Source organism: Belonocnema kinseyi, chromosome 2, assembly GCF_010883055.1.
Source record: "Belonocnema kinseyi isolate 2016_QV_RU_SX_M_011 chromosome 2, B_treatae_v1, whole genome shotgun sequence".
In the NCBI taxonomy this organism is placed as follows: Eukaryota; Metazoa; Arthropoda; class Insecta; order Hymenoptera; family Cynipidae; genus Belonocnema; species Belonocnema kinseyi.
The window spans coordinates 110,328,537-110,349,643 of NC_046658.1; the positions used below are offsets into that span (position 1 = coordinate 110,328,537).

Consider the following 21,107-nt stretch of genomic DNA (forward strand, 5'->3'; position numbering starts at 1 on the left):
AAGAAAGACTTCAATGATTTTGCAAATTTTTCTCAAAGATTTCAATATTTTCACTATTATTACTAAATATTTTAAAAATATTTTGCAAAGTTTTCATAAGATTTCACGAAGATTCTGATAATTTCCAAAAGTTTACTCAAAATTTCTATAATATTTCATACAGATTTCCAATATTTCAATAAAATTTCAAATATTTTGCAAAGAATTCAGATATATTTAAATTCTTTCACGAAGACTGGCACGATTTTCCAAAGTTTATAATAATTTCACAAAAATCAATGATTTCAATGATTTCTCCAAATGTTTCGAAGATTTTTGATAGATTAAGCATTTCAATGCTTTCCCAAAGATTTCACAGAGATTTGAATGATTTCAGATTACCTTATATTTGAAAGATTTCCAAAGATTCCTAAAAGAATTCACAAAGATTTCAATGATTTTCTAGAGATTTCATGAAGATTTTACAAAGATTTTGGATAAATTAAAAACACTTCACAAATACTTAAATGATTTCTGAAAGATTTTACAAAGATTTCAATATATTTACCAATATTGCGCAGAGGTTTCTAAATATTTCACAAGGATTTAAAAATCTTAAATAGATCTCAAAGATTTCGGATAGATTTCAAAAATTGCACAAAAATTTCAAATATTTTGGATAGAGTTGAAAGATTTCACAAGGATATCAATGGGTTCCAAAAAATTTCAATTGCTAAATTCTTAAAACATATTTCAAATGTTTCACAAATATTTTTAAATATTTCATACGTTTTTCTATATTCTTTCGGAGATTTTACAAAGATTTAAAAGGTTTTAGATAGATATAAAAGTTTTAATTTTAAAATTGTAAATGCATTTTTTCTGCACTGAAATAAATTTTAGATAGTAAAGAAGAAAATCAATAACATTTACCTGAATATACAATTATTATTATAAATAACAATAAAATGAGACTTTCCGCCAATTTTGCTTGCCGCAAATATGACTTGCTGCATTTTTGCCGTTTTTGGTGGACTATGACTTGCAACAAATGTGAATTGCGGCAAACTTGTCTAATGTTATTTCATTCAATATAATGTTCGAAATATACATAAAATAATATTCATCTTATTAGGAGGAGAATATATTTTTTCTTATTGTGAGGTATATGTTATTAATGTTAAGTATTATAAAATTGAAGCCCTCCACATGATCAGAAAAACAAAACTTTTTTGTAATTTTAAGTTTTTATATTTTTAAAAACCTTTTTTATTAGATCAGATAAGAACCCAATTTGATCGACTAGATTTTGATAAAAAATACATTTTCCCTATTGTTCAGTTTTGTGATTATTTTTAGTAATTATTTCAATTTGTATGCTTGTAAATATGCAATGAAATGTTTTCTGTTTAACACTTGGAAAATTGTTGATCATGACAGGCTAACCAGCAACACATCTGGGCCCAGCCAGAACGACCAAATTATGAGAAAAAATACATATTCTAAACTTTTGCTTTTTATTTTCACTGTTTTAAAACAATCAGGTCTTGAGTGGAATATCTTGAGAGAGTCCTAACCTGCCGCAAGGCGGTCCCGATAATTTTCTACGCGACTTGATTTATCTTTACGGGTATCTGTCTCATTCTGAAGATAAGATCATTCTGAACTTCGAAAGAATCAGAAAAATCAAGGTCTCCCTTGTTTGGCGACGAGGAATCAATTATCATCAGAATGAGACCCGGGCAACCAAGGTCTAGTTTCAGATTGGTATAGCAATCACGAATTGGGGGTTTGAATGGATCCTTCGTCAGCGCGACGGTGAAAGGGGTCCGTATGGCGATTCAAGTCGCTCGTGTTCTCAACTGGCCCCCGCTTGAATGTACCTCCCTAGACATGGGCAGGGCTTTAGTATAAAAGCATACTCGCTGCCCCCCATAGTCGTAGTACAATTCAGTGTATCACATCAGAAACATCATGAAATTTCTCGTGAGTTTCTACTGTACTCGATACACTCAGTTAACAGATTTTCATTTCGAGGAAAACTTGCTTTTTATAAATACCTATACGTTTCATTTTTTACATTTTCCATACCTTTTTCAAAAATTCTATCGATTCTATATCCACTGTTTTTCATATAATCAAGATTTTTATTTCTAACTAGTATCTGGGGTCTTACAACTTTTCCATGCATTTTTTATTGTTAACATCTTCTTTAAAACTTATGAACTGATGTAGAATATTTGATCAAAATTAACACCGTGGTTTAATCTATAAAAAAAACACGAAACTTATGTGGAACTTTGGATGTGAAAAAGCAGATAGAAAGCAATTTTGGATTATTGGTGGTGCACATCTATTTTTTTAAAGAAACCAACGCCAAAGTTGATCTTAACTATATTTTGATAGATTAAACTTGACCTAATTTCAAACTTTGAAAGTCATATTCCCAGGTCTGATTTTTACTCGAATTTTAGCTTCGACTTTCACTTATTGAAACAATTTTTTTCAAAACATTACTAAAAGTTTATAGTCTTTTTTGTATTTAAACTTTTATAAATAAAAACTTTGAATGAAGACTACACTTTATCTGTACCTATCAATTTTCTGTAATAAAGCGATCCAAAAATAAAAAGCTCGATTCAAAAATAATACCTACAGATTTATTGTCAGTGACTTTTGAGATATAACTAATCAAACATTTTTCCAGGCTGTTTTTGCTTTTGCCGTCTTGGCCGCCGCTTCCGTCGAAGCTGTAAGTATTGCAAGCTTGTATTTTAATATAAATTTCACATAAAAAAACTTAGAAAATTCTTCATTCCACACTTTATCGAAATAAGATAAGCTCTGAGTATTACGTTTTCCAATTACTGTGTTACGTAAACTGCATCAAGTCCATTGAAGACTGGATACTTGTTGACTCTGCATTTTCATATGTATCGGTTAGTGTCTTCATAGTTTATTTTCTTTTGATATATTTAAAACTACATAAATCTCTCTTTTTCTATCTTTAATAATTAAATCTCCATCTCAACTATACATCCACATTCCCACTACTAAATCTAGGACTAGTCATAAAATTATGCTGCAATTCTCTTTCATTTTTTCTTTCGTTCATTTTTAACGATGCAGTTACAGCAACTGTTGTAACTGTTATGATCTATTACGAGAATCAGCCATGGATTCTCGCGTCTGAGGTGTCTTGTCTATCTATCCGGTAATATCTCTCCAACAACGTGCCAATGCATAATGGCACTCTCGCTTTTTTGCCCTCTTCGCGGTTCTTGAATCCTTCTCTACAATCTCCTCAACACTCGAGAAACGAGTAATTTCTCAAAGAATGGAGTAACCAGTGAACAAGACTCTGAGGTGCTTGGGCCAGATTTAACACTTGAGGACTCGAAGGTGTTAAGTGTTTTTTGTTGTTTTTTAAACAACCAGGCTCCTGGGGTCTGGCAAGATCCTTGGCAACAACAAAGCATTCCATGGCAGGTACAGAGCGATCCTTGGCAACAACAAAGCAACCCCTGGAAACAGCAGAGTAATCCCTGGCAACAACCAAGTAACCCATGGCAATCGCAAAATAACCTCTGGCAACCAACTGTACAGAAGGTAAAACGCTGATCAATTAATCGACGTTCAGGCAATAACAAGGACTATTGTCCTGTCTGACGGACTCCAACGGATTCATCTCGGAATACACTGCTCGTTAGATTTTCAATTCACTTTTCTGTGAAGTATTGGTTACTTCTACATTATCTTATGTTCTCTGCAGAACTAAGAAATCGAAAATGTGTTTGCCTCCATATGATTCAATTCTCTATTTATGCAGTCAGAGATTGAGTTCACTCTTTCTTAATTGAACTTTGCGGATTATGATCACATAGATATCTTTGTAATATAATTAAAAGTAGAAATGTTTGGGGTATACATAATTATCAAGTATAATGTTTGCAGGGTCACCACCAAGAACACATTCAACAGCCACAACCAATCCCAGCTCTTCATCCAGAACCCCTTCATTTAAAGGTTCATGACCACCCAAACCCAATCCATTACAATGTTCCCCATGTCCCCCACCCCCACCCAATCGGACACGAAGTTTATATTGAACCCGAAATCAAGGTCGTCAAGCACAAATGGTAAATAAAGCTATTCTGAGGAGTCATCTTATCAACTGGTCAACGGTGGTTCTTGCCGTTTGAATTACATCGCAGTTGGATAAAAGGAAACGAATGTCGAGTATGGTATTTCGGAAAATCGGCAAATCAAATTTTGTATTATACCACGTCACACACCCCAAATCACCCCTCCCCTTTGCTACCTTCTTCAAAATGCAATGTTTCTTTCTGTGAGGCATGTGATACTGAAGAAGATATCATGACATCTAAGCTACTGTATATTTTTCTGTTCTTTTTCAAAACACTTCACCTCTCCCATTCCCCCCTGGAACCATACTTCTATTTATATTCTAATAAAAGTTATTAGTCTTGTGATAAATCTGGATTACTCTTATTTTCTTCCCTCGCAATTTAACTCTATTAGCCTGGAAAGGACTTGAATATTGTGTGGCATTAAATAATTAATAAAGAGTGGATAAATATAGTACGAGAGGCTAAGCTAGTTAGAATGTCTTGCTAGTTATGAGGTTAAATGGATTAGGAAAGGTACGCCGCTCATCATCATATGAGTAGTTATTATTTTTATATTATTAAGCAAAATTCATCGTTTTTGATGCTAAAAAATATGGCATCAAATTATTTTGTTGATAAATAAATTTTTCAAGTCTAAATCTTATATTGTAATCATTGAATATCAAAAATTTCTTGATTTAGAAATAGAATAATAATAGGTAAACGAGCTAGAATTAGCTGTAAAATGTGAACATAACCTATATTTAATTGTTGCATTCTTTAGTTATTTTTGAATAATTAAAAGGGCCCTTATGGTAGTTTCTCGTTTAAAAGCCATTCGCTTTTTCTTAAGTCAATGTAACAAAATTATATGTATTTTTTAAGGCCATGTGACAAGTGGGTCACGTGACTAGATTCCTACCTTACCTTCACTTTTTTTTATTTCCCAACTTATTTTCATACGAAGCGCCACATCAAGTTGAAAATTTGGGATAATAAATCAAAAGCACTAAGAAAGGTGGGTCTGCTTCTAAATTTTAATAATTATGGAAGAAGCAAAAAAAATTATTTACAGCAAAAAAGTTTTTTAATAGCTGCACAAATTTAGGACCAGACCCACCATTCTTAGTACTTCTTGTTTAGTATCCCAAATTTTCAACTTGATATAACGTTTCGTGTGATAATAAGTTGGGATATAAAAAAAGTGGTGGTAAGGTAGGCATCTGGTCACGTGACCCACTCACCACATCGCTTTAATTGGAAAAAAATTAGTACTATGGACTATGCCATATCTATTGACCCTATGCTTAAATATTGAAAGCAACCGGAAGTTGGTATATTTCATATTCGAAGAAAAAGTATAACAAGTGTACTTATGAAATTTGCCAAATTCAGATGTGTTTTTCTTGAAAAGCGGTATTTTGATGTTCGAACTTCAAAAATACCATAGCGTACGAATAATACCCTAATGTAATAAAAAATATCCTATTCGTAACTCCTTACTGTGCATTAGGGCCCTTTTCATGTGGACGCACACATATAAGTATTAAAAAATCACTGCACTTATTTTCTTGAAATTATTCATCAATGTAAAACGTTTCTTCGATTTGTTTATAATGTTTTTCAGTTGTAGCAATTTACCTTGCAATCTTTAGATTGAGGTTATTTGTGCAGAACTCAAAAACGAGGTCTCAAAAAATCCTGATTAAGATTGTATATGATTTTATATGAGTTAATTTCTGATTTCATACGCTTGCTTCTTTCTTGTAAACTAAATATGATTTAAATAGTTACATGTCCCTAATTTGAATAGACACTTTCTAAAAGTCGGTTGACTGCTGTTGACTCCCATATAGATCTGTAGACTCGTGCTGACTGCTCTCGACTTCGCCTGACTTCAACTGACTTCACGCTGCCTGCTCGATGATTGCTCGAACGGGTCGCACTCACGGTCGCACTATATAACGTCAAGGGTGGCGCAGCCAGCGTGGGTGCAGCGGAAAAGATCATAATTAAAGTTTCTTTACACTAGAAATACACACACACACATACATGGAACTTCATATGGAAAGACGCGTGTAACACTGCGAGTAATGTACGATATTTTATTCGAAATTAGGATTTTATAAGATTGCAGGGCCACCTGAAAAGTAAGTCGTGAAAACATACGACTGACGTGGCAGTAATCTGCTGAGGCTGTGATTGGTTATCGCGTAAAACTCGAAATTTTTAACGTGGTTCGGTCTGAGCTAGAATGCCATCTGGTGTCATCATCTGTCCCAACAGTACCGTTAGAGAAAATATTGTGCGTTATTCAGCGGCCATTTGTGGAACTATTTATGACACTTGTCGGTAAAGAACTGTATAACGCTCACTTTTCAGGAGGTGTCAAGCTCGGTCAACTACGTGTGAAATAAATGGCGAAATTCAGCGCCATCTGCGATGGGCGGGAGAACTACAGAAGCATGCATTTGTCGGTCGCTATATATGTGCATGCTCCTTCCTTAGATGTGTTGACTAGTAAAATAATTTAAGGAAAAAGGATGAATAAAGACAAAGTTAAGAAAACAAGAAACGCAAAATAAGAAATTAAAGATAATTATCCCCCGTGCCAAAGTTTTAAAAATTCGCCATTTTCCCTTATTGAGTTGACCGAGCCTGGGAGGTGTTGCAGGCTCATAACATGGTGGTTTCGAGTACTACAAACAGTGGACGAGGATATCAAAGGGTTTCTCTCAAGAGTGACAAATGATATTTTATGCAGATTTTGCGGCATAGAAGCATAATTTTCGAAGATTTTCGTCCCGCAGGGAATTTCCTGACTACAGTGAATCATGTTTGTGGAATTTTCCTAAGTTTTACATAGATTCAGTTGACTACATAGCAAAAAAAAGTGTAGAAAATGATTCCGAAAATAATATCATTTTGATATGCAACAAAAATGATACCGAATTCAAGAGCATTGTGATCGGTCGAAGAGATGATCGACTTTTGAGATCATAATGACCTGATTCTGAATTATGTTTGAAGTCAAGCCAAGATGACTGACGTTCTTACAATACTTTAGCTCATATTTAAGCTTTTTATGGTTTCTGATCGTGCAGTGTACGTGAAAAGTTGAAAAAATAACGAAACCTGATAATAGAAGAGATCACTTGTTAAGTGTAGTTGTCACTTGCGTGCGGTTCAATACAATTTTCAGGTTATGTCGTTATGACACCGGCGCCAATAATTGGCGGCCATTTTGTTTAGTCTGAGATATGAACCAAAAAATCAGATCAAATTGGTCCGAATGGAAAATCATTATGATCTCGAGAGTCAAATGATCGCCGGAGCAAAATGCTCTGCAACAAAATTGATCCCTTTTTTTACTGTGTAGATTCAGATCAAATCACGCAGGCAGTCCTTACGCGTCACAGAATTATTTCTCACTAACATTCTTTGGTTTTCAAAAGGTATGAGACGATACGTATCTCTTCTAATTGCAGAAAAAAATTTGGCAATGTTATCCGTATTTAAATTAAAAAAATTAAAACGCAGATTATCAAAAAATAATCCCAATTTTTGTTAAAAGTTTGATATTTTTTAATATAGTATAGTTATTTATATTTTTCTCTCTGATTCTGATATAATTTCTCGTTCTCTTTTGAAATTAGTTAGTAAATTTGAAAAAGTTTAAAAGAGACAAAATCGTGGTGGTTTTTCTGAAAATATTCAGTGTTAATTTGTTCAAAATTCAATTTTTGTCTCTTTTGAGTTTTTTCAGATTAAATCTACATTCGGGCTTCGGTGAAAACAGAGAATTTTTTGGTTTGAAAAACGAAAATTCACGTTTTCTCTGTCCCAAAACGCCGCATGATATGAAAAACGTCAAAGAAACAAAATTATTTTGTTAAAAAAGTTCTAAAAAACTGTCTCTTGACACTGTTTTCTATCTCTTTATTCTCGATATTTTTGCGAAAATATTGATAAAATCTTTTTAAATTGATTTTTTTTAACAATACAATTTCTGGGTATCTAAAAAATAAAGAAGAGCATAATTTACCAGTACTTTTCTGTTTTTGATCGCAACAAAAACTTGTATCATTAGGATTTTAGTTTTTTTCATAAAAAAGGTCATGATAAAGTACTAATATGGAGGAAGACCTGCGAAAAATATTTTTGTTTTCTTTCACTAATATATTGTTTATTGCATAAAATTTATTGAAGAATAACGCTTCAGATATGTAACAGTCTTTGCTGCTACATCAGCTTTGTTCACAGCCTTTTTAAATAATTTTAATATTATTTATAATTTTATATAATACTATATAATATTATATATAATAATATGAAACCTAAATTATAATATGCGAAGAAAAATCGATCTAAAATTTAAACTTTGAACGTCACCATTAAAATTGTTCTATTTTGAAGTTATCTATTTGTAAGTAAAATTGTTTCATTTTCATGTATAGATATAAACAATTAAGCAAACAATTGCTCGAAATACGTGTGAAAATTGCATTGAGTGTTTTATTTCGAAAATATTATTTTAAATCGAATATTTGGAATGATTAAAAAAAATAATAATAAATGTTGATGCATAAATAAAAATAAACTAACGAATAATTCAGAAAAATTCGAGTTTGTTTAAGAGATATGCACAGGTTTTGAGATGACTGAAAAATAATTTAAAACCTGAAAGGATTTACCTTTTTTTAGATTTATGAAGACAAACAATTTAGAAAGTTTTTTAGCATTTCAAAAGTCTTCAAATAAATACAAAAATTCTTAAGATTTTCAGTGAAAATTGAAAATATTTTTTATTCTGAATAATTAATTTCAAGAGGATTTTTGTAAGGAGTTGAAAGGATTTTTATAATTTTAAAAAAGAATCTGTAAGATTTGAAGGAAATTTTTTTCTAAAATTAAAGGATTTTTAGATAATTTTATGAAAATGTTAAATAGTTTTCATAAATATTTAAAAGTTTTAAAAAAATGTTCAGAAATAATTTTAAATTTGAGCTCATTCCAAAAATTTTTGAATTTTGAAAGGATTTTGAAAGGTTTAAAGATAATACAACAATACTCTTAAGATACCGGGGAAAATTTAAAATCATTTCTTGATTTAAAGATAAATATTTTAAAAGAAGATTTCAGAAGATTAAAGGAAAGCACAGGTTTTCATAAATGAATAACAATTAAATAATTATTGATTTTTTCACGACCTAAAATAAAATGAATTCATATTCTAATATAAAAAAAATTGCTGTTAAAAAAATTATAATCGTTCAATTTTAATTTTTTCTAAAATTAATATGAAAGCTAGAATTTAAAAATGCAGAATCTTTGAACTGTATAACTTATAAAAGTTTAAATTCTTTTATTTTACAACTTTACGGCATTTAATTTTAAATTGTTCACTTAAAATGTGCCAGAAGCTTCCATTTTATATGCGTGAATTTTGGAGTGTTTCAAATAAAAGAAATTTTAACGATAATCTTAAAAGTTGGAAATTCAAAATTGTTCCTCTTTGAGCGCTTTAATTCAAATTTCAGTATTTATAACTTCAAAATGAAACATTTTTAGATTCAAAAGTCCGAATGTTTCAATTTCAATGACCGTTAAAAATTGAGTGGGCCGGAAAAACGCCGGGAAACGACCGGAGATTTTTTCCTGGAATAAAATGGCCACCCTGTTATCGGTTCAAAAATTATTGCAAATTTTTTTATGTAAAGTTTTTACTAGTCAACAATACTACGCACACTCCCTGCTCGTTGCACATATAAACTGTAGAGGTCCGTCTGTAGAGGTCGTTTTGTTGTTATTTGACATTCTATGTGTTTAGATAAAAAATGTCATATCTCTGAAAATTATTAAAGTTTTGAAAATATTTTTCCATATTCATTTAAAGAAGTGTGATATGCACAAATTTGGTTGCTAGTGTATGTTGATTTAATTTGATAGTTTTCGAGAAAAACAATAAAATAGCTTTTTAATGAAAAGCCATTTCTACAGTACATTTTTTATCATTTCAGAATTTTTTTTCTGGAATCATATAGAACTAGCTGAGTCAAAGACAATTTGTTTCGAAAATTTTTTAATTAGGCTTTTGGTTTAGAACATTCTATTAAGTAGGATGTTTGCGCGTGTGTGCTTGTGTGTGCTTGTGTGTGAGGTTGCGGTTCAGATTGAAAACCTGCAGCTTCCGAGAACCCCCTCGCTGCCTGGCCCTTCAAAGCTCTTACTAACACTCGTACACATAGACGTGAAAACTTTGTACTTATGTAGAATTTTGTAAAAACTGAACTAATAGCCTAATTGAAAATATTTCAAAACCAACTGTATTTTCTTAGTTAGTTCTGTCTGATTCCAGAAAAAAATTATTAAATGATAAAAAATGTACTGTAGAAATCGTTTTTTATTAAAACGTTATTTTATTGTTTTTCTCGAAAACTATCAATTAAATCAAAATACAATATTAACAAAATTTGTGCATATCACACTTCTATAAATGAATATGGAAAAATATTTTCAAAACATTAATAATTTTCAGAGATATGACGTTTTTTATCTAAACACATAAAATGTCAAATAACAACAAAACGACCCGGAATTCGCTATGTGCACCCGATATATTCGGTATCAGGAGAACATTCTGCACAAGAATCAATCATCAAATCATCAGCACATAAAATGGATGATCAAGTGCTCTTGTATCCCAGACTAAAAGGGTCGCACGGTGAATGCACTGACTACACTAACTGCTCTCTTGATTGCTTGCTTGACTACTCGTGATTGCTCACAGTCTCTCGTTGACTCCTACTGATTGACTGACGATTTCGGAATTGTTTAAGAGATTTCTATTGACTTCAGTTGATTTTCGCTTATTTCAAAAGATCGGATCTTTTTCAAACGATCCACTGAGATACCACTGATTTCAGACTATGTCACAAAGTGTTATGATTGTTAGATTTGATTCCATACCGATTTCAAACGCTAAAACTCTTTGATTCGAGAGTGAATAGCTTCTAGCTTTAATCACCAATACCCGTGCAGAAATCGCCATATATGTTCCCAATTACCGATCTGGACCTGATCAGTTTAATATCTTCGGGGCCAGATTGTGATAATTCAAATACCTAGACCCGAGCCAGACCGATTAAGTATTGCAACGCCGCCTAGTTTCAATTTAGGGAAATTGCTTTGCTGTCAAATAAATGAATTGTTTTAAGACTACAAACCTCTAAATTGATAAGAAGTCTATATTTTATGTCAGAATTTCATGCTCGAAGAAGATTATTCAGTTTATAATAAATGGAAGCATTTTATTTATCTGGAATAGATAACAGTGAATATTGTTCAACAACAGCCGAGTCATTGACTGTATTTCTTCAGCTGACACTTTAGGCATATATGTAACCACCTAGTCTAAAAAATAACCTCAATTTCTCTTCAAAACCCTGTTTGTCTTCTCTTTTATTAAATTAAATTCACATGCTGGATTACAACCAACAAAATTTATATTATAAATGTACTATAAAAACAATTTTGTAATAAAATAATTGTAATAATTGATAGAAATAAAAAATGTGAATTTAAAAAATTGCTCTTGATGAAAAATTGGTCGGGGCCAGGTGGGGTATCGTTCGGAAGCCAGATCTCGTTCCAATCGGGCAGTGTGGTTCATCAGCGATCGGGTCCAGGTTTTTTTCAGATCTGCCCCAGATTTGTCCTGGTCTGACCCTGGTCTGGATTATAGCAAAATTTCTGCACGGGTAGTTTTGTTACTTAAAAAATCTCTCTGTACGAGATAAATATGAAAGTTTGGATAATCTAGCCTTTGATTGGTGTGAGATATTGACATTTTCAGCAATACGCGAAAAAACTACTGTTTGTAAAATTTGGCATTATAATATTTATTTCTACAAGAGTTCGATGGCAATCTGGAATATAGACGAGAAAATAGTAATAATAGTCACAGCGGTTCGAAGAAATACTTTTTCCACATCAATTATAAATATATTCCAAACCTAATAATTTCCAATTAGAGGTAAACAGTCTAATATTTTCGATAGCAACTTTAAGTTAGGAAAAAGTGATATTCACAAATTAAATAATAATACAGTAGTTGCAATAACTAGCAATTTCAATAACATAAGTTGCAAAATAGGTTGGAAAAATTACCATTCTCGATAGGAAAGTGCAATAAGAGGAAAAATACCTGAATGTAGTGCTTTGCGAAAATTCTTATTTAAAATAAGAAATTCAGTGCCAAATTACGTAATATGTGCAGCGATTCATGAGGATCCATTCGTTGCTAAATCTCATAATTTGTTTTATCACAGTCAAAAGTTTCCAGTCTGCTGCTACGGAGACCCGTGTTGGATTCCCGCCAGCCCTGCTTTCTTCTAACACGATTTTTTCCGCTTCAGCTTAGAGTGAAACAATAATTAGATATTATGTCTCATTCTAAGCTGAATCCTATATCCTTAGCTGCTATGATCTTATTGTAAAAATAAATACTATAATATAAACTTATACTACCAAAAGTTTCTGCGAGTATGAGCCTCTTACAAACGAATATATTATATATCTTTTATGCATGATAGACACGGAGTGCTCTATTTATCTCAAGATCAGTTTGAAAATACAATTAGTATGCCTTTGATGATTTTGTAAAAATAATTGTAGCAATCATTGTAAAAAATATCTCTTTTTTACGGTATGATTTTCTTGTTGTCCTCTTTCGGAATGGGCTCACTTGATACTATTACTTGTAATGCAAAACAAACGATTCTGAAATCCCAATAGTGGTCTCATTTGAGTACCAGTCAAGTCTGTTTTTTCTGAGTCTCATTGTAATACCTGAAATTAGCCCTGAAATAATACTTTGTTTTTACATTGCTTCTTTCTGATTGGCGGTAATTCAAACATGAAGAAAGATAAAGGGTTTTCTAGGTTAAGGATATGTACCAGACCGTCACGTGACCAAATCTTTAAAAAGAACTTACTTTAAAAAAATAATAACTCTAATCAATTTTTCGTACAATATCCCGAGTTGAAATTTAGACCCTAATTTGAAGTTGAAGCTGCTTATTAGAACCTGCTTTGACGCTATTTAAACTTATAGCCCCTGCTTTAAACTTTTCACTCCTAGATAATGAATCATTAGAGCCTACTTTGAGGCTGTAACACCTCTCTGAAGCTACTTTAAATCTTTAAAGCCTACATTTTTATAACTGAAGACCCTACTTTTACGCTGTTTAACCTCCCCTTCAATAATGACCCTACATTGAATCTCTTGAGCCTACAATTTCCGAACTTCATGAAAATAGAGGAAAAAGTATTTTTTACTTAGGTTACTTAAACTCATTGGTCATCTCAATAACTGAATGCACACCTAATTAACAAAAATATTTAATTTAAGATTTAACCTAATTCTCATTAATTATTTATATATAAATCAATAATTCTTTGCAATGCTTAATCACAGAAAAATATTTTCTCTTAACTGAAAATGCGGAAAATTTGTATGAGAATGATATTCATCGTGGAAAGTTACTAAATATTGTTGATTAATAAGTAATTGTAAACATTTTTATCAATAATTAATTGAAGTTTGTGTATTAAACAATCATGTAGGTGATTGAGAATCACAAGAAATTATAAGATTAAAGTATTTTCTTTCGCTAACAACAAATATTATGTATGAAATAAAAAAATTGAAAAATATATTGAAATATATATTTAATAATTATAATCAAATACACAGATTGTCATTAAATTTTTATTACAGTATTACTGTATTAGTTCACTTATTTGCAACATGATACTATGGAGAAAATAATTTTTTTTCCAAGGAACAGTACCACTTTTCCAATGGTTTGGTAATTTTTCTTACTAAACAATAATAAGTGAGAGTTTCTGAAATATTTTCTTAGCGGAATATTATTATTTACGTATCTACCACTTGATTTCGAAGGAAACAGCATTTGTTTTTGTTAGAAAATTTTAACTGTCTACATTTTTTTATCATATTTATTGGAGAATAAGAACAGCTAAATGTATGAAAAATAATTGACAACTGCTCTCGAATTTTGAGACGACGAGACAATTGGATATAATACTAATACTGTTATTGTTAATATAAACTTATTTCCTGATGAGTATTTGATTGAATCTTGAACTCAATATTTGTATTTTTCAGTATACTTGGATCAATTATGATGCTGAACAACTTTTCTTTTAAATCTTTGCCTAATAAAGAGATAAAAAGATACTTTTAATGAAATCAGAAAGTTTGGCATTGTATTCTCTTAAGTAATAAATAACACAGAATCAAATTCAAATATGTAGTCTCAAGTTCTTTTAAAGCTTATTACGTAGAAAACTTCTAAAAAACAGAACCAATTTATATTGAACTCTTCAAAAATCGTATCAAATATTTAACGAGACAGAAAGTTTAAAAAAAGTAATTATTCAAGTAATTGTTTTGGATTTGAAAAGATTTTGGACCTTGAGTTATGGGACAAGTGTTAATGATTTTTATCGAAGACATCCTACCGCGTTCCGTTAGCAGAATCGGTTAGGGCGTTAGGCGTTTGGTAAACACTCAGTTGCGTGCGTGCGATCTCGGGTTCGTTTCTTAGTACCTGCGGATTTTTCAGTGCACTATTCTTTAACGTCATAATCAAAAAACTCTGTTAATAGTATGTTTAAAAAATACCTGCGAATATCCTTGATATTTAAATCACAGATATTATTTTATTTTTTCTGATAAATAACCAAACTTATTTTTATTCATCCATATTGGTGTGAGATTATAAAGAACCTGCTTTGATGCCACAAATCGTACAGTAGTAGTTTGAGCTTTAAAAGATGGTCTAATTTATCTTAAATGCAGACCTTACTTTGACACTAAACATGGAAAAAGGCTGATTTCGGACACATTTAGCGTCAAAGTAGGGTCTAAGTTGCATTGAAATCGCTATTTATTTAGAACCTACTTTACAGCTTCTAGTCCCTGCTAAGGTAGGAGATACGGCTTCAAAGTAAGGCCTAAATTTCGACCCGTGATGAGTTAGTTCATTTAGAACTGGTCACGTGACAGTGTGGTACATGCCCTTAAAGTTATAAAAAAGAAAAGATGTTTTCCACTATGGAGATTCGGTTCCTGGGTCAACATGATCAATATTAGAAAATATGTTATTTTGGACCACTATATTGTACAGCACACATGAGTTTGCACCTGCAACGCAGTTAAATATGCGTCCAAGTGCATAGAAAAAATCTTGTTTTTTATTTTGAAATAAGCCAATATATTAACGTTAGTTAATTATATATAATTTTAAAATTATTTAGAAAATTATTCATTTCATTATAAAAAACGAAATTTTTTATTATAGCCAGGAATTATTTGATGTTATTTCATGAAATATGATTTTCCAATGAAACACAAAATAATATTTATTTTATTATGAAGAGAATAAATTCTCCATTATAGTGAAGTACACATTTATAATTTCGAGTATTGCAAGAACATAGCTTAATGTATGATCAGAGAAAAAATACCTGTTTGGTAATGTTCATTTTTTGTTGTTGATATTATTAAGCAAACTCTCTATTATTGAAATATGCAATAACAACAAAGTTCTTTTGATACTTAAGAAAATTTTCTATTCATCACAGGCTCTAGAATCAGCACCAGATCAGGATGAAAAATTCATTTTTCTTAATGTTAACGTTTCTTTTGCGAAATTTGCAAATATCAGTCTATTTTTGTAAATTTGCAAACAAATGTTTTCAGTTTGAGATAAGATTTTCGATTATGACAGTCTAACCAACATCTGTGTCCAGTTAGATCGACTGGATTAGGGTAAGTCGAGATACAGGTGAGTTATACTGCGCAACGCTTGGGAAATAGCCAAAAAATTCTGGTGAGCACCTCTAATTACATACATAATTTTTTCATTATAATTCTTAGTTAAATTCGATTTTCTTTCATGTATCATCTTTTCTTAACTACTGTCCCATTTCTCCTTAAAAGATTTTTTAACGTGGCCGACAATATTAAAGTTTATCCCAAAAGTATATATTTGTGCATGATTTATTTCAGAAATTTGTAAAAAAAATGTCTGTTTTGCACTTTAAAAATGTTTGATGATGACAGACTATCAACACCACGTTTATGTCTAACCAAACCGACTAGATTATGAGAAAAAGGTACATTCTTTGAATGTTTATTTTTTATTTAGGCTATTAACACTCCGAATATGTTTGGAAATGAGGAAAAATTTATTTAAGACTTGACACTTGAAAAAAATATTAAGTTGTGTAAGGCTGACCAGCACTCTATCAGGATCAGTACAGACTGTCTTGACTATACGGTCTTGACAAAGCCCTAACTGGATGCAAGTCTGTCCCGATAATTTTCTACACGAGATGATTCATCTTTGCGGGTGTCCGTCACATTCTGAAGATAAGACCATTAGGAACTTCGCGAGTATCGAAAGAATCAAGGTCTCTCTTGATTGCTGACTAGGAATCAATTATCATTAGACTGAGACGCAGGCGACCAAGGTCTACTTTCCGAATGGTATAGCAATCACGCATTGGGGGTTCGAATGGGTCCTTCGTCTACGCGACGGTGAAAGGGGTCCGTAAGGCGATTCAAGTCGCTCGTGTTCTAAACTGGCCCCCGCTTGAATGCACCTCCCTAGACATGGGCAGGGCTTTAGTATAAAAGCATACTCGCTGCCCCCCATAGTCGTAGTACAATTCAGTGTATCACATCAGAAACATCATGAAGCTTATCGTAAGTTTCTACAGGATTCGATACACTCTATTCATGGATTTTTCCCTAGAGGAAAATTCGCTTTTCATACAAACCTATACATTCCATTGTTTACATTTTACATAACTTTTCCGAAATTCTATCTTTGCTATATTTGATTTTTTTCTGATACTCAAAATTTTGATTTTCAACTGCAAATTGTCTAGAAACTAGTACACTTTTCAATACATTTTTTAGTTTGAAATTTTCTTCAAAATTTGTAGACTGATGTGAAATATTTGATCGAAATTAACACCGTGGTTTAATCTACCAAAAAAATATACTTATGGAGAACTTCATCTATAAAAAAAAAATCTAGAAAGAACTTGTTTGTCGGTGGTGCAAAATTGAACCCTTGACTTATTTCGAAATTTAGAAGACTTTTAATTGTGCTTGAATTTTGATTAGAATCTTATTTAAGTTTGACTTATCTGCACCAAAATTTTCAAAAAATATTAATTGTAGTTAACAGTTTTTTTTTGTGTTTCAACATTCATACAATAACAAAATCTACATCAAAACCACACTTAATCTGAAGGAATCAATTTGTTCTGCAACAGAATGATCCAAAAATGTAAAAGTCTTTTGCTTCTTTATATTGATACAGATTTTCCGTATCATTTGAACACCATTGCAGGAAAACATTACCTTCAGATTTACTGTGGGTGTTTTTAAAATATATCTAATCAACAATATTTTCAGGTTGCTCTCGTTGCCGTCATCATGGCTGCCGCTTCCGTCGAAGCTGTAAGTATTACAATCCTGTGTTTTAAAATAAATTTCAGAAAAAAAACTAAAGGATAAAATTTCTCATTCCGCACTTCATTAAAATTAGATTACAGCTCTCAGTGTTACGTTTCTCGATGACTGGTTTACGTTAACTGCATCAAGTCCATTGACGACTTGCTGATTCTTCATTTCTATTTATATTGCCTAATCTTTTCATAATCGATTTTATTGTGGCATATTTGAAACTAGATATCTTTCACTCTCTTTTTCTCTCTTTTTCTACCTTTAATCATAAAATCTTCATCTAAACTATGCATCTAAATTTTCAATAACTAAATCTAGGTCTAGTGATAAAATTCTTTAGCAATTCTCTTTTGTTATTTCTTTCGCTGGGTTTTAACGATGCAGTTACAGCAACTCTTGTAACAGTTATGACCTATTACGAGAATCAGCCATGGATTCTCGCGTCTGAGGTGTCTTGTCTATATATCCGGCAATATATCTCCAACAACGTAACAATGCATAATAGCACTCTCGCTTTTTGCTCTCTTCGCGGTTATTCAAATCTTTTGCTACCATTTCCTCAACGCTCGAGAAACGAGTATCTTCTGCGAGAATGGAGTAACCAGTGAACAAGACTCTGAGGTGTTTGGGCCAGATTTAACACTTGAAGACTCGAAGGTGTTAAGTGTTTTTTGTTGTTTTTTAAAAAACACAGGCTCCTGGAGTCTGGCAAGATCCATGGCAACAACAAAGTAATCCATGGCAGCAAAAAAGTAACCCTTGGCAGCAACAAAGTAACCCCTGGCAGCAACAAAGTAACCCCTGGCAGCAACAAAGTAACCCCTGGCAGCAACAAAGTAATCCCTGGCAACAACCAAGTAATCCCTGGCAACAACAAAATAATCTCTGGCAGCCACCTGTACATAAGGTAAAACGCTGATCAATTATTCGACGTTCATGCAATAACAAGGACTATTATTCTGCCTGGCGGACTCCAAAGGATTGATCTCGGAGTTCTCTACTCGTTAGATTCTTATTTCAATTTTCTGTGAAACACTGGTTTCTTCTCTATTCTCTCATGTTCTCTACAGAACCGAAAAATGGAAAATGTCTTCGCCTCCATATGATTCAATTCTCCAAGTCTGATTATTGTTGGAGCCGGAGTGTGAATTAGCCTTTTTAAAACCAAACTCTGTGGTTTATGATGAATATAGATATCTTTGCATTATATCTCCAAGGATGAATTTTAAGGGTGCAAATAGTCAACAAGTATTCTTTTTACAGGGTCACCATCAAGAACACATCCAGGTCCCAGCACCACACCCAATCCCAGCTATTCATCCAGAACCCCTTCATTTGAAGGTTCATGACCACCCAAACCCAATCCATTACAAAGCTCCCCATGTTCCCCATCCCCATCTCATCGGAGTCGAAACTCACGTTCCTGAACCCGAAATCAAGCACGTCAAGCACGGATGGTAAATAAAGGTCTTCTGAGGAATCATCTTATCAACTGGTCGACGGCGGTTCTTGGTGTTTGAATTACATCACATTTGGAAAAAAGGAAGCGGAGGTCGACCATGTTATTTTGGGAAATCGGCTAATAAAATTTCGTATTACACGACATCACATACTCTACATCAACCCCCTATCCAACCATCTTCAAAACACATTCTTTCTTTGTGAGAGGCATGTGATACTGAAGATGATATCAGGACATCTGAGCCACTGTATATTTTTTCTATTCTTCTGCAAAACTTTACACCCCTCCAATTCGCCATTCAAACCATTTTAATTTATATTCAAATAAATGTTATTATTCTTGTGATAAATTTCGATTATTTTTTATTTCCTTTCCTCGCAATTTAACTCTACTTGTGTCTACATGACTTAAATATTGATTATTATTGAATAATAATTGAAAAATCGATAAATAGAGGAGGGTTGAAGTAGATATAAGTTGTTGCAACAATTTATAATGAGTAATAATGGCATAAAATTTAATTGATTTCAATTCGAATATTATGCAAAAATTAAATTCAATAAAATATTATCTGAAATACTTTTTTTCTATTCAATCAAAATCGAATAATTCAAACTTCTTAATTTCTCATCTATACATAAATTGAAACGTGTTTGTAGTTACATCATAATTAATTTCCGTAGAGCTTTTTTTGAAAACTGAAATATGAACAATGCTGCAAAAAATTATTTTCAACCAAATCAGTCTTCTTTCCCGCTTGCATACATTGTGAGTAGAGATGGCACAAATCAATTGTATTGCAAGTTACCAGGGTAACGTATAGTTCAAACATAACCATTGCGGAACAGGTTTTTATGGTGTCGACGATAGCGACATTTTCGTATTGGTGGTTTCGTCAACTTATCAAGGAGATCTCGTTTCGAGCACTCACTACTTACTTGTTCGATTTCAGATGATAACAGTTTTACAAACATGCCGATCAATGACTCGTTCTCTTTCCATGCGATATTCAACTCTTTTGGATAAGATGGCAGGTGGTCCTAGTTATTAATTCATCTGGGCAAAATTGCTTCGTATTTACTAATATCACTACCAGCTTTTTTGCACAGTTTTGATAACGATCCGTAGATGGGCTTACTAGATAGTTGTTAAATAAAGTTTTATTTTTTGCATTAAAAAAATTTTTAAATCATATTTTTAGTCAACTTAACAATAATAATAAATTCTTATATTACATGCCTACAAAATTCTTTTACCTTTTTTATTCCTCTCTATCAGTTAATTTTTCTTATTAAACAAAAGAAATTAGATTTTATAATCATAGGAATAAAATTATAGTCTATAAATGACTGTTTGTTAATTCTATTTTTGTTGTTGAAAATTAAATTATATCGCGTTTCTTTCATTATCAAATAATATCTTCCAAACTTAGAGATAATAAAAAATTACCAAATTGAACAAATTTAAATTAAAGGCAAGTCTCAATTATTGATATATACTGGTAACTTACCGTACCATGAAGATAATTTGTCTACATGTACGTGTTGTGAAAGTGTAATTTTTTCTAATCCACAGAATTATTTATAATGATTAATTTAACTTTTTAAAATCTAAATTTAAAATGCTGCTAATAGTTTAATAATAATTCGAATAATAAAATAAATATGTATAATATTAAAGGACTGACAAGAATTATTCATTAATCAATAATGTGCAAAAAACAGTATATCGTGACACAAATATAATTACAACAGTGCAATAAGTTTAACGTGCTTAAAAAAAGGTCTAAAAACTGGAAGCCGAACCAGTTTGAATCATGTTGCAAATGTGAAAACCACAGACAGAACTCGTAATCTAAATAAAATTGGAACCGTTATAAAATAGTATTAGAAGGCGAACACTTATTTTAAAATTTACAAATTTAAATAATTGAAAAATAGAATGTTCCAAGTTGGTCAACTGTGTT

General features: G+C 31.8%; 2 protein-coding genes across 2 annotated transcripts; both read left to right on the forward strand.

Moving 5' to 3' along the window:
- The first annotated feature begins 1,873 nt into the window (after positions 1–1,873).
- On the forward strand, positions 1,874–4,476 carry LOC117168137 (uncharacterized histidine-rich protein DDB_G0274557-like). The gene is made up of 3 exons (XM_033353556.1): positions 1,874–1,965; positions 2,687–2,731; positions 3,934–4,476. The coding sequence occupies exons 1-3, from the start codon at positions 1,954–1,956 to the stop codon at positions 4,120–4,122; spliced, it is 246 nt and encodes an 81-aa protein (XP_033209447.1). The 5' UTR covers positions 1,874–1,953; the 3' UTR covers positions 4,123–4,476.
- A 12,342-nt stretch (positions 4,477–16,818) lies between these two features.
- On the forward strand, positions 16,819–19,484 carry LOC117168073 (uncharacterized histidine-rich protein DDB_G0274557-like). The gene is made up of 3 exons (XM_033353435.1): positions 16,819–16,908; positions 17,629–17,673; positions 18,943–19,484. Exons 1-3 carry the CDS (start codon positions 16,897–16,899, stop codon positions 19,138–19,140), a joined length of 255 nt encoding a protein of 84 aa, XP_033209326.1. The 5' UTR covers positions 16,819–16,896; the 3' UTR covers positions 19,141–19,484.
- Positions 19,485–21,107: the final 1,623 nt, after the last annotated feature.

Excerpts from the sequence above, each read along its gene's own strand:
- LOC117168137 (XM_033353556.1), top strand. Across the intron at positions 2,732-3,933 it reads CCGCCGCTTCCGTCGAAGCT|GGTCACCACCAAGAACACAT; the intron begins GTAAGTATTGCA and ends TAATGTTTGCAG.
- LOC117168073 (XM_033353435.1), top strand. Across the intron at positions 17,674-18,942 it reads CTGCCGCTTCCGTCGAAGCT|GGTCACCATCAAGAACACAT; the intron begins GTAAGTATTACA and ends TTCTTTTTACAG.